The sequence below is a fragment of the Populus trichocarpa genome, chromosome 2 (genome assembly GCF_000002775.5).
Source record: "Populus trichocarpa isolate Nisqually-1 chromosome 2, P.trichocarpa_v4.1, whole genome shotgun sequence".
Taxonomy (NCBI): domain Eukaryota; kingdom Viridiplantae; phylum Streptophyta; class Magnoliopsida; order Malpighiales; family Salicaceae; genus Populus; species Populus trichocarpa.
The window spans coordinates 13,661,461-13,675,351 of NC_037286.2; the positions used below are offsets into that span (position 1 = coordinate 13,661,461).

Sequence of the window (13,891 nt, forward strand, 5' to 3'; positions counted from 1 at the left end):
TGTGTAAACTGCCTCTGATTGATTGATGCTATGTGGATTAAAAGAGAACTGATGGTGATAATTTGACTTGTATCGGTAATAGCTTTGACAAGTTAAGCGTTAAATTTTGAGAAGAGCAGTTCTCGCTGTTTACGTGGATGCAAAGCATCGACGATGTACAAACTTGGACGACTGTTGATTGTTGAGGTTTGTGCTTGACTTTTAAGAAATTATTATTCGACTCATCTCCGACTCTGGGTATTGTACGTTGTCTGTTTATACTTCTGCCTGCTGCAATACAGAGCGCTCATGAATCTCCAGGCTTCACTCTTGCAACGAAGCATGCCCAGTTTGAGAAGCAATACAAGTCTGGGAATACCATGTTATATCACCTACAATGAGAGAGCAAGAAGGGAATGGTGACAAACTCACCCAAAGAGGAAGGTTTTGGGACAATAACACCGGAAAATGTCATGAACGAGCTTTTATAACTCCTGAACGTGTAGTATCGTCAATTTGAAGATTTCTTTTTCTCTCTCTTTCATATCCCTCCTGGTTTATGCATATGCAGGAGTGTGGATCTTTAAAGAGACAGATAAACATGGTGGGCATTGTCATCAACTTGAATGCCTACCTTCCTGTACGAAGTAAGCTTTTCTGAGAATAATTTATCCAGAAAAGGGATGTGTAACAGCAAGGAACGAATCAGGAGAATTCAATTGTCATAAATACAAGACTCTAAAGCGCACCAAAAGCATAATTGAATTGGGAAAAAAAGAGGAGATCATATCATCTGCCTTTCGGGCAACAGCTGCATAAACAGCCACTACCACTGAATTCAACAGAATAGTAAAGATAACCAGAATACAAAACAATAAAAAAGACTAGAAAGAAAAACATTTGAAGAACCATTATCATATTGGTAATACTGATAGCGTCTTTTCCATCACTTGAGCAGGGGAAGTCAGTCACAAACACGAAATGGTTTGGATGACAGCAATAAGGATAGAATGTATAATTTAGAAGCAATATCATGTACATTAGATGCATGAATGTACAATTGATATTCTTCACCAGTCTTAGTCTGGAGTGTTCTCAACTGTCACCTTTCCTGGAGCAGCATATTAGAGCCCTTGTTCCATTCGCATGCTGGACAAAAGATGAATGAAGTGAGATGCGAACTATTTAAAAACAGACTGGGTTAAGATGTTCGCACATGCACAAGTGCAATCCCATGATACTACTATGTTTGTGTCCTACAAAAGTGATAGACAAGATACAATTTGCTGGCGCCTATTTGTTAGCACATCTTCCCTAAACAAAGCAATGCACGTTCAGACATGGAATATAGGGGAAAAAGTCACCAGGGGACTCATAACCTATCTGGTTTACTACCTGCTACCCAAAAGAAAGGGAAAACAAAACAGAACAAAAGAATAAGGCACCGAAGAAGGGGCAAAAAGCATACTTTAAAGATTGAAGCAGCTCCATGTCACACCAGGGCAAGCAAGCACACAGACTCGAAAGCAATCCAATAAAACAATTCAGTCGCTTGATAACAGTCCAACACAAAAACTACAAAATGCTAGCTCTATTATGACCCCCACCCCACTGGCGTCTGCGGGCCCTTCTTTTTCTCCCATCCTTTTTCGCCTTGGCCTTTTCTATCAAATCCCTCTCCCCTCGTCGTTTATACATTTTGAAAGTCACATGTCTATCCGCAGCCATCTTCCTCACCTTCTCTGTGATCTCGGCTGCAAACTGTCTGTTATACAATTTCCTTAAACCACGCATGAGCTTAGCAAAAGTTTCTGGTTTTGGCATTAAATCAGCATCCATCATGTCCAGACAATATGAACATGCTTCCTTCACATGCCCATTTGAGAACAGTGCATGAATCCAAATTGTCCATGAATCCACATTAAGCTCACATCCTTTAGTCACAATGCAACTCCAAAGATCTTTAGCCAATTCAAGCTTCTCACCTCGCAGCAAGGCATTCAATAAATCCTTCAGTATGCCATATTGACGACTAGACAAAAGACCTCTCTCAACCATTTCTTTGAAATACTGACAAGCCTCGACCAGGTATCCATGCCCTAGAAACCCATTAATCATAATAACAAAAGTATCAAGTCCTGGACTAAGGCCACTTACTTCCATTTCATTCCAAGCATCAACACCAGCATTCACCTCCCCCAACTTGCAGGCCAATCTAATCACTACATTATAAATACTAAGATCTGGAATACAACCAATCTTTTGCATCTCCCCCATCAATTCCTTGCACTCTTCCAACTCTTCCTTCTTCTCATGGGCCAACATCAGATGCAAATAAGTCAATTGATTGGGCATATGCCCTTTCTGTATCATGCTTTGCAAAATCTGATATCCCTTATCTATCATCCTCCACTTGCAAAAGCCACTTACCAAAGCAGTATAAGTCACAACATCAGCATCACAACCACTTCTCTCCATCTCAACAAATACTCTCATCGCCTCATCCATCTTCTCCTGCCCACAAAGTGCCTGAATCAAAATGGTATAAGAAGTCGCATTAGGGTCGCATCCTTTCCTCCTAATCTCCTTCAATAAATCAAAAGCATCCCCCATTTTCCCAGCCGTTGCATACCCACTTAACAAATTGTTATACACCACAATATCTGGCTCAAACCCCGCTTCCCTCATTTGTACCAACACATGTTTAGCCTCCAATAACTTCCCTTCCTTACACCAACCATACAACAAACATGTAAAATGCTTCAAACTTGGACTAAATCTCACTCTCATATCCTCAAAAAGAGAAGCAGCTTCCTTAACACTACCGTTCTTACACAAAGCATCCAATAAACAACCAAACACATACTCATCAGGTTCACATCCATACTTTGGCATCTCATCTAAAACTTCAATTGCCTTGTTCACCATTCTAGAAGAAGCAAACCTCCTCATAACAACAACAAAAACTTCACTCGTTATTAACACACTGTTATCTCTCATTTCCTCTAGCAAAGCCCAAACAGCACCAAATTGTTTCATTTTACTCAAAACCTTAATCATAGCCTTATAATTCTCATAACAATGTCTATAACAAGGCTGCTTCGATGCCCAGACAAAGAATTTATAAGCTAAAATCCCAGCATCGCCGCAGCGATTCAAGACACGTTCAGTGAGACCATTACGCAGTACAACACCAGATTCCTGTAAAGCAAGTTCTAATTTAGGAACTCTAGAGTGAAATTTCCTGAGTAATCTATATACCTTCTCGACATCGCTTGCAAATTCATCGACTTTGTTGTCCCGTTCGTGTGGTTGTGGTTGTGGTTGTTGGGTTTTAAGAGAAATAAGACCAAACCCATTGGTTGTTTTGTTTGATATGTTGTTGCTGGGGTTTTGGTGCAGTTGTTGTCTGTGTATGAGGAGAAGGATGTTAGAGTGAAGCAAGGCACTGTAATTATTCGGCCCTTTAAGGATAGAGAAGAAGATTGTCTTTGAAGAGACCCTCTGCATTATTTTCCTTCTCTTGATTTTAATTGTTGTTTCTTTCACCTCCAGGTTTTCCTTTATGTGTCATTGCTGGTGGAGTAAGAGACTTGTCGCTTAAACATTTTGGGTTTCTCAAAGAACGACTTGTCTTTTTACTGCGTTTACCTTGAAAAGACGGACAGACTCCCATCCTACAACTAGCCTTTGAGAAGAAATGTTACTGAAGATTTTTGTTTGATGCATATAGTTGAAGTTCACGCTGTTGCTTTTGACAAGTTTCGTTTTTTTATTAACCAGGATTTCGTCTTCATTTGTTTTCTTGGAACACTAAGAAGCATTCAAGCAGGCACTGGGGGTATCCTCACGAGATCTTGGGAGCTGCAGGTGGGCACTCGTCCCTCACACTGATCCAGCGAACTCCGGAGCACCTTGGCTTGCACGCTACTTGCTTGCGAGCTATGTTGGGCAAGAAGTTTACTGCAAATTCTACGAATTTTAATTGCTAAGAATTTCCAGTGACCATATTCAATGCTGTTTATTTTTTATTATTATTGAAAATTATTGTTATCCGGTATAGGGAGTTCAGGCCACCCATGCCCTGCCACGGAAGAAGTTTCTTCCAATCCCTATAAATCTTCATCATTTCATGGTGGTCTTTGAGGGGTCATTTTTAGATGGTAAGCACAAGAATCTTTGGACCTGGGAGCGGCTAGGCATGAAGATCAGAAAAGAACCACCTAGAAGAACGTAGAAAAGAAATCGCATAGGTGTAACAGAAAGGATAAACTTCTAGGAGAAATCAATTTTATCAACAAGATCCAAAACCTACCTATTCCTAATTTTCTGAGAGGTTTGACATTATTGTTCCGAGTGTTGTGTGTAACCTGGGTTCATGTTAGGGCCAGCAGTATCTGGGAACCCCAGGATTAGCCCATCAACATCCACAGGGAGTAAAAGCTTTTGCCACAGGCATCCTGTGGAGAAAAGCTCTTGTGGCTGAACAATCATCGAAATATCATTATTTCTACGCAAAACACCAATCACGGTAACAAAGCTGCCTTCTTGTACGTACCTGCCGAAACAGACAGAAATTTCCAGCTCGTAAGCTTCTGCAAAGTATGCACAAAAGCAACAGAAGACCTAGGTTAATAGATTACCCTTCTTCCAATCGTAGTAGGCGGGCCTCGGCTGACAGGTTTCTTTCTTGCAACCATTTCCTCAAGTGAGAAGATAGGGTTCTGCATTGCCTTGTAGTCACAAGTTTGCTCTCAACAATCAAGGGAACAACTTTACAACCTGAACCAGCTTTTACCATGGCTCTGATACCAGACTTTCGATCAGTTATGTAGAAGTCTGTGGAGAACCTCTGTCAGGTAGAAATTCCAAACAGAACAACATCAAACTTCCAAAAATAAAAATGACTCGCCATGATTTCTAGATTCAAGCGCAGCATTAATATGTACTGAACTAGTGGAAAGAGCCACAGAGCTTTTTTATTGACATACATGCCAAAAACATGAAATTGATTTCATGATGAATTTAACAATAACATGTCGCCTCAAATCCTGACAAATGGATGGTCTATTTCTTAAACCAAGCATCAACATATATTATATTATATTATACATTCATGCTTGTCCAATTTTAATTGCTGCATGAGCAAGATCCAAAGAAGATGTAACCTGCTTTTAATACAATAGGAAAGTGTCAAATATCAGACCTATATCAAAAACTGTTAGTGATTCATCACCTGGATAAATTAATTATCCGATCTTAAGATTTCATGTTTTCATAGTCGAATGATTTATTGAGGAGGGCACTAAAAAAATGTAGTGAAATGTTGACTGACAGAAGAGCAGCAATCCTGTGGTCTCTTCATGACCATCAATTTACACTATCAAAGATATCTTGACTGCAAACAGAATTAGGTCAGATTAAATAGTTTGTGAAGCATCAGAGACGGGAAAATCTAGGGGAGAGGCCAGAATCTGGGCCACAATCTAGGGGAGAGGCCAGAATCTGGGAAGTTTAAAAAATGCAGAAATTAGGGAAAGAAAAAATAAGTGATAAGGCAGGAGAAATTCAACAAGGTGAAGCTAGCTATCAAAACAATGGCACAGCATTCATAACTGCCGCACGCTTTATCATAAAAATTGCAGCACGACAATCAAACAACATGTCCATAGACTGTGAAACTAATTAGAATGCCAATTTCTTCATAAAAAAAAAGAGTACAAATAGGGAAGGTGGAATTAGATGCTGAACTGATTAAAACAACGAGCAATATTATGCTAATTTTGTCCTTCCATTTATAGGGTGTCATTGCTTGGTGCAAGAGTTGCAACCATAAGATTGTAGGCTTGAGCCTTAATAACAGCCACTTTGTGCATAATGCTGAAGTAAAAGATTGTTTCACATATTCTTTCTCTAAGCTCCGGTTTGGTTTATCATAGCTTGGTAATCGTCTGTTTTGCAAAAATTAATAAATGTACAAAAATAAACTAAGATCGAGAGACGAGTATATTCAATAAATGTACAAAGCATCTCTAGTTTTCTGTAGAGATAGACTGTAATTACAACTAACTACTTAAAGTGAAGTTATGTGAATCAGAAAGGAAACTGACATCAGCTATCAACCCAGTAGAAAATATAAATAAAGTAATCGTTCTAAGTGTAAAAGTTTGTGAGTAAAGAGATATCCATACCTCGCAATATTTTAGATTCCACTGTAAGCATGATGTATTAGCATTCATTGGCTTCACTCCAAAACCTCCATATTCATACAAAAGAGTAGATACGTAGGTACATCTGGCAGCTCTCTCATATGAAGATTCCAGGGAAACGCTTCCACAGGATACCAGCTAAAATCATGAACAAAAGATTTTTTTTTTTAAAAAAAAAGCAATTGATCCTTTGTCAGCCAGAAAATATTCTGCTAAGTGATATCTCAGATCAGGGTAATAAAGGCAAGATTAGCAGGATGAGCTCATCATGCAATGAGCTTCTTTAACTAATGCCTCCGTTATCATGACTTTCTCAGACAGCTATCTGTGCTATGAAAACCGCGTGCTTAATTTTCTAGACAATATTGAGTCATATTAGTTAAACTAATATTGGCAACACATACATAAAATAGATAGATAAATAATCAGTGAAGTTTCCAATCATTCAATACTTGGCAAGTAATAAGGCAGCATTGTCATCATATTTCTAAGTTTTTACTACAGAATCTGGAATGTTTCATTAAATCAAAAAATTACTGATACTATTTTCTGTCAAGTGCCGATCAATCTGCAAAGGCAAGAAAGCTAAAAATCCAATTAAGATGTGATCACCTACGTACATTCAAATATATAGATATAAAAGTTTCCCTCAACCTTGGATCCACATTTTCTGTTTCACTAAAAGTATAACATCAAATCAGAAAGAGAATCCATTGGCATCCAATCTCACAAAAAAAATTTATGGAAAGGCAAATTAGAAATAAGAAAATCACCCACGCTCCCAAAACAGATAGCATATCCTTTGGTTGCCATTTGACCTATTCACTTCAATTTGATAATCACCAGACCACATTCCCCATGCTTTTCCTTCAATAGCAACTCATCCAAAACCAATTTTTCAAAAACCCCATAAGGTATTTATGTTCATATTGAACAATGCAACGGATTGAAACCCCTCAATTGAACCATTTAAGTTAAAGACGAAGAAACGGTTACCTAGATAAAAGAAAATAAAAAATAGTACGCCAGCAATCCTATGTCTGTTTGCTCTAAAAATCCTCCCATTTTCAGCAAGCATTTCCCTTTTTTTTTCGTGTTTTTTTTCCCCTAAGCAACAACATCAAATAGCGAAACAACAAAAACCCACCAAAAACAGGCTCATGAAAGGAAGACAATAGAGATCAAAAGTTTGGAAGTACCCCAGTAATTTTAACAAGCTGTCCTTCAGTAGCAGCAGCAAGGTCAGAATCAGGAAAAGAACGAAGACACCAAAAGACAGCAGCTTTACGTCTCCAATTAAGCTTATTCCAAGCTAAAAAGGAAAGAACTAAAGCAAAGAGCAAGATAAAAGAAAGAAAGAAGAAAACATTATGGACCACAACGAGTATAAAAACAGAAACTGAAAGCCCAACAAAGAATACAAGTAGTAAAATGCAGACTGCTAGTCTTGGTATTGGCTTGCAGCTGTGGCTGTTATGTTCTCTCAAAGTTGCATTGGACAGGTCGTTCATCACTCTCTCTGTCTCTCTCTCTCTGTACGGCAACCCACTTTACTAAACCATTGAGAGGAGGAGGAGAGATTTTCAGCTAGTCGAATGGGGAGATACATACATACATACCTTTTGTTACAAACGACATGTTGCTTGTTGAATCTCGTTTTCCTTAAACGGTCCCGTTTATTGGTTACTGGGAAGAAAGTGGGACCCTTTTTTTGACCAAATCATCCCGCCATAAGCTCAAATCATGCAATGCCAGCCGCCTGATTGGCTCTAATTCGTTTTCAGAGATGTTCTTCGAGTAGGGAGGATCTCTTGCCGATTGAATTGACGATTTTTGGATTCAAAATCCGGAATTGAAGGTGAGATTGTCTGAACTGCATTGCATTGATTTATGGAGCATCTCTGCTTGTTGTTAACTATTCTTTGAGGTGACGCGATGCCATAATGGAGATGGCTGGTTGCTGTGCTTAAATTTTTTTTTCCCTTTTAAAGGGATCTTAATGTCTGATTTGATTGAATTGGCACAAAAATTTGAAGTGAAGCTCTTTGATCTTTGAATTTATTGGCTTTAGGTAGCATTAAAATGATTAGATAGACATTCGCATGATTAAAATCCTGGTCCATAGTAGAAACTTCGTTTTTCTTTTAGGTTTTTGATATGGCGGGTGGGTCTAGGAGAACGGAATGTTAAGATCAATTGTCGTACTCATACCCTCTTAGAATAAGCAAATAGCATTAGTACAAGGTTAGTACGGTGCGTATTAAAACATTCTGCTGTCACAAGATTCCATCAGCATATGAGAGCTTTAAGTCAAGATTACTGCCCACAACTTCTCTACATGATGGATAGCTTAGGGCCAATTTGGTAGCGTGTTTCTGGTGTTTTGGAATGTGCTTTTGGGTTGAAGAAGCATCAGGTTGATGCTTCTATAGGTGCTTTTTGGATGGTTTTTATAATAAAGATGTCAAAAACCATTGAATAACACTCAAAACAGCATCTTTTTCAGCACTTGAAATGCAACATCTTAGTGTTGCATGCTCCATTAAGGCTGCCTTTTTTGGCATGAACTGCAATTATGCAACATTTAAAGGCTTTGCTAATGTCCTATAGATGTTATTTAGCCATTCTCTAGAGATGCATCTAATGTTCTTTAGTTTATCCGAGTGGGATATTCAAATGTTAGAAGAGCAACTTGCAAAGCAGGCGGATAATTCTCCTGAAATTGTATGGTTACTTCATGGCTGCTTTTTGTATATCTCCTGAATCACCATGTACCTTTGATTTCAACCCTATAGTTTTCATTACTTGTTTTTCCTTGGCGCAATTCACAATATGTGCACTTTAATTTGGGATCCCTCTGATCATATATTCATAATGAAATTTATCTGCAAACATTGAACCACTATTGGGAAAAAGAAAACACTGAATTGCATATAAGATAGCACAACAGCAACTCCTTTAAAGATTGGAGAGAACATGTCTCTACATCGGAGTTCTAATGCAGCATTTCTCTCCGTCTCCCCCCCACATACAAGCAACTCTTTTATGCACACTAGCTTACTACTTACACGGCTTCCTTTATTTTCTCCATTTTTTATGGACATCATCTTTCCAGGCCCAGACCAGTAGGGACTCTAATGTGGGACAGATTCGGAGAGGTAAGATTAGAGCGGAAGCTTTTCTAGTTGCACCAAGAAGACAATTTGAATCTCTATACTCACAACAAAATCCAAATTTGTCACGTCAATTGATGCATTCCTCTGAAGCGTTCCTCTCCGATGGTCTCTCTGAATTTTGCCTCACCAAGAGCTGGAGTTCATCAATACAAGGACAATTGATAAATTTGTATCAAGTTTCATTGAGTTTCCTCTTCAATCAAGCCCAGAAATCCCACCACTGATAGTCACTGCTTGATTGATCGAAGAGGCGATCAGAGTCTAAACTCCCCCAATCTTCTTGTGATGTCAATGATCCATCAGCGGGTTCCACCATACTAATTAGGTTCGGTTCTTCTTCGAGTTCAAAATACTCTGCTTTTATGCTGCTATCTTCATCTGAGAGGACTCCTAATCCATGTTCTGGTCTTTCAATTGACAATCTAGGATTCGTTTCTGATTCACCCATAGTTGTGTCTGCATTCTCTGATTTGCCTTCGATACTGTTCACAGCTGGTCCTTGGCCACAACACTCTCCTTCCTCTCCTGGCTTCTTCATCAAATCATTAATCTTCTGTAACTGTCAAATTTTGGAAAATTCTTGGTTAGTATGTACACGAATGTTTCTGTTTTTCCCCCAACCAGGTGAACAAAAAAAAATTATTAGTATAGTACCTGTATTACCAAAGCTTGCTTCTCTTTCTTCAGAGTCTCAAACCTGGAAGCCAAGCTATTGTAATTGGCTCGTAGTATGCTGAAGTCTCTTTCAAGCTGCTTAGACTTCCATCTAGCTCTCTTATTCTGAAACCATATTGCAACCTGTCGTGGTTGCAATCCAAGCTCTTTTGCCAGCTGCATCTTCTTTCGAGGCTCAAGCCTTGTTTCTGATTCAAACATAGACTCCAGCGATTTAATCTGCTCATCACTAAACCTCCTTTTGTTCTTGTTCTTCTTCTTTCTGGAGGTTGTGACACCGTTCATGCAGCTAAAAGGCTCTGTCGCCGAAGGTGAATACTCTCCTCCATCAAACATCTTGTTGTTGGGATCTTCAACTGCCTTCAGGAAATTCTGTTTCTTTAATTCAAATAATCAAATATGGTTTGTCATAGGAGATTATTTTGGAACTGTTAAGAGTATTTGTGAGCTAGAGGTGAATGTTATTTATTAGCTAAGTTTTTGTGTGTGCAAGCCTTGGTTCCTGGTCTGACTGCAATTTGCTTAGTTGCTGCTTTTTATCTTCAGTTTGTAGGGCTTTATTTCCAGCGTGATAACCTACAGTGCTTTTCTTATGGCACCTTGGGACATTATATGTGCTTCAAATTTTATTTTTATTTTTTATTTTTTATTTTTTCATTTCTTGGAGTAATTTCATGGATGGGCCTTTAGCTTAGGTGGCCTATTCAAGCCGGCTTGTTTATTCTCATCAATGACTTTGTAATTTCTTATATATATTTATAAATATCTAAAATAACACAAACTTCTCCAATAAATTACCCTAAGTGTTTGAGCTGAATTTGGGAGCACAGAATCAGATCTTCTATCAGTTGATTTTTATTTATAAATATATTAAAATAAATTTTTTTTATTTTTTAAAAATTATTTTTTACATTAGCACATCAAAATTATCTGAAAACATAAAAAAAATATTAATTTGAAATAAAAAAATAAAAAAATTTCAAATTTTTTCAAAAGTGCTTTTGAAACGTAAAAGTTATTATGAAAAAAATTAAATTTTTTTTATTTTTTTCTTTGCTTCAAATTAATATTTTTTTTATATTTTCAGATCATTTTGATGTGCTGATGTCAAAAATAATTTTTAACAAATAAAAAAATTATTATTTTAATATATTTTGAAATAAAAAGCACTTTGAATAGCAACCGTTACCTTATTTTCAAATACACTAAGGCTCCGTTTGTTTGCTGGAAAGTAGTTTCCTTTTGGAAAGTGAATTCCAGGAAAATGAATTATTTTCTAATATTTGTTAGTATAATGGAAAATAAGTTAGAAAATATTTTCCAGTGTTTGGTTATGTCATGAAAAATGAGTTGGAAAATAACTTATTAACGTTTTATTTTTCTCAAGTTTATTAAAATAATAAGAAACAAATCTTACAAATTAAAAAGTTGAATGAGAGTGAAATTGAAAAAAATATAATTTCATAAATTATTTCAAATAAAATAAATAATAATCAAAATAATAAAGATCAAATCTATAAAAAAAAATATATGAAGAAATTAAAATAATAATAATAAACATTTTATAAATTATTTCAAATAAAATAAGTAACAATCAAAAGAATAAGGATCAAATTTGATAGATAAAAAATTTCAATAAAAAAATGATAAGGGAAAAATAAATAACAATTATAAAAATGAGGAACAAAGTTAATATAAAAATTAAATTTTAAGAGATGAAATTGAAAAATAAATATTCAAAATAAAATATATATAGCAATCAAAAGTTTGAGAACCAAATTTGATATAATCAGCAAATAATATAATATTTCTAATTTTTTTCATGAAAACTAGTTTTCAGGAAACAAACATAACCTAATATAAATTTCAAACTTTTGATCGGAGAATCTTGCATAATTCAAGCTTAAAATACATTTCAAGATGAAGTCTTTATCAGTTTCCATTACCTAAACTAATTAATTGAGATTTTCTCTCGTACACACTGTGTGAAACCTATTTTCTGGGAACCAAAAAGTCCATATGACAAGCTATGTCGATTCTAAATCACTTTGGATTTATTTGTTTGTTCTCTTCTCTCTATTGCCTTTTTCTTTGAAGAAGAACAACTGGAACCTCGCTGGTTAAGATGTTAATAGATTGATTTTGGCATCTAACTGAACTGAATTGTCGAGGTCTGTTACTGCTCTCACTCGAAATGTTCATGTGCCGCAGCCATAACCTTGATGTTGATTTGTAGAGATTAAATTGACCCACTTTGCAATTTTTTGCATTTAGATCGAACCTTAATGTTAATCGAACAGAAGAGAAGAGGGCACGATTTTTCCCTTTCAACGTCGATAGAAATCTAAGCATATTTTAAGTTATTTGTTTTTATTTTTTTAAGTACATAACAGGATGGTAATAATTGTTTTTTAATGAGTATACATCAAGCTAATATATATGTTTTAAAAATTATTTTTATATCAACACATCAAAACGATTTGAAAACATAAAAAAAATAAAATAAAAATATAATTTTTTATAAAATTATTTTAAAACACAAGCAAGTTTTTTCTGCCTTTCATTTTGTTTTTAACTTGATGATGTCGGCAACGGGAGTGATATGGTGCCACTTAGCTATAACCAGGCATTTATATTCTTTTCATAATTTTAAGAAAGCCTCCATCAAACGTCTTCAGAGTTAGGATTACAGGTTCACTCTCCAGATTTGCTAGATGGTTGATGATACTTTACATAGTATTCAGACATGTCACTTGCATTCTTCCATGTGCAGTTGATCAGTCGTTGTCTTCCCACGCTGGCACAGCTTACATGTGTCTTCTGCGAAGCATGGTGTGCTGGATACGCTCAATCTCACCAGGAATAGAAAATAAACCGAATGCTTTGTAACTAATGGAGCTGTTATTACAGGGTCATTTCCAACACTTATGCAGTAGCAGGATGTTTCAGGAACGTATAATTAATCTGTATATATATTTTATTGAAGTATCTTCGGCATATTTATTTTTATGTTTTAAAAATATTTAAAAAAAATTTGAATTTTTTTTATTTTTTTCTTTGTTTAAAATTAATATTTTTTTATTGTTTTCATATTATTTTGATGTGCTGATATCAAAAATAATTTTTAAAAAATAAAAAATATTTTTTTAAATAAAAAATACTTTAAAAAATAATTATTACCACACTTATAAATACATTTACTTTATAAGAAGGTTGTAAACAATCTATCTCCTTTACTTTATAAGAAGAAATTCAAATACTTGTAAAAGCTATGTACAATCACAAAAATAAATGGGGTTTTAAGGTTTTGTCTAGTATTGTTATCCAGCTGTATTTTGTAAGAGAAATTAATTTTAAATTAATTTTTTTATATTTTTAAATCGTTTTGATGTATTGTTATAAAAATAAATTTTAAAAAATAAAAATATATATTATTTTAATATTTTTTTAAAAAAAAAACTGCAATTCACTAAAATAGTTGGCGGTTTGGGACCTCTGCTGCTGGCATTTGATGCAAACAAGTCGTCGACTTGAGCCGTATTTAAGAAGAGTTAGGTGAGCGAGCGAAGGAGTGAGTCCCAGTCTCAGCTTAACGTGCCTGACTTTGTTACCCCACCAAACATCAATTGAATATCTTTAGTTTTATCTGTCCAAAATAACATTAATTTTTTTAAAAAAATGGAATAGTATTTCCAACCCCATCCAATAGGATTAGTTGCCTAGGAACAAGTATCTTAACACGCCACCCAATGATATTATGCCAGCAGAGCGTCCATTTTTTTGTCGTCATTTTCTTTTGGAGTTTGGGTGGGGGCTTCAGGCAGTAGGTACGTGTCGAGACCTCTATGGTTC

General features: G+C 35.8%; 3 protein-coding genes across 6 annotated transcripts; all 3 read right to left on the reverse strand.

Annotated features, from left to right (window-relative positions):
• Positions 1 to 718: 718 nt before the first annotated feature.
• On the reverse strand, positions 719 to 8,179 carry LOC7497279 (pentatricopeptide repeat-containing protein At3g49730). Of its 4 annotated transcripts, none has more exons than XR_008058606.1 (6): positions 7,388 to 8,151; positions 6,171 to 6,326; positions 4,623 to 4,818; positions 4,295 to 4,537; positions 1,448 to 4,202; positions 719 to 1,128 (listed from the first exon to the last, which is right to left on the reverse strand). XR_008058606.1 is itself a non-coding variant. In XM_024595402.2 (5 exons), exon 5 carries the CDS (start codon positions 3,487 to 3,489, stop codon positions 1,555 to 1,557), a length of 1,935 nt encoding a protein of 644 aa, XP_024451170.2. In that variant the 5' UTR covers positions 3,490 to 4,202; positions 4,295 to 4,537; positions 4,623 to 4,831; positions 6,171 to 6,326; positions 7,388 to 8,179; the 3' UTR covers positions 1,445 to 1,554. The 4 variants fall into 4 exon arrangements, 1 of the variants encoding a protein (XP_024451170.2); XR_008058604.1 differs by having other exon boundaries at positions 4,623 to 4,831; XR_008058605.1 differs by lacking the exon at positions 7,388 to 8,151 and adding an exon at positions 6,809 to 7,367 and having other exon boundaries at positions 4,623 to 4,831.
• Positions 3,827 to 7,826, reverse strand: LOC127903938 (uncharacterized membrane protein At1g16860-like). Its single transcript, XM_052450190.1, has 5 exons — positions 7,808 to 7,826; positions 7,388 to 7,500; positions 4,623 to 4,831; positions 4,350 to 4,537; positions 3,827 to 3,951 (listed from the first exon to the last, which is right to left on the reverse strand). The coding sequence occupies exons 1-5, from the start codon at positions 7,824 to 7,826 to the stop codon at positions 3,827 to 3,829; spliced, it is 654 nt and encodes a 217-aa protein (XP_052306150.1).
• Positions 8,180 to 9,093: 914 nt separating the features above from the next.
• LOC7497280 (homeobox-leucine zipper protein ATHB-7) lies at positions 9,094 to 10,629 on the reverse strand. The gene is made up of 2 exons (XM_002302623.4): positions 10,019 to 10,629; positions 9,094 to 9,923 (listed from the first exon to the last, which is right to left on the reverse strand). The coding sequence occupies exons 1-2, from the start codon at positions 10,373 to 10,375 to the stop codon at positions 9,564 to 9,566; spliced, it is 717 nt and encodes a 238-aa protein (XP_002302659.1). The 5' UTR covers positions 10,376 to 10,629; the 3' UTR covers positions 9,094 to 9,563.
• Positions 10,630 to 13,891: the final 3,262 nt, after the last annotated feature.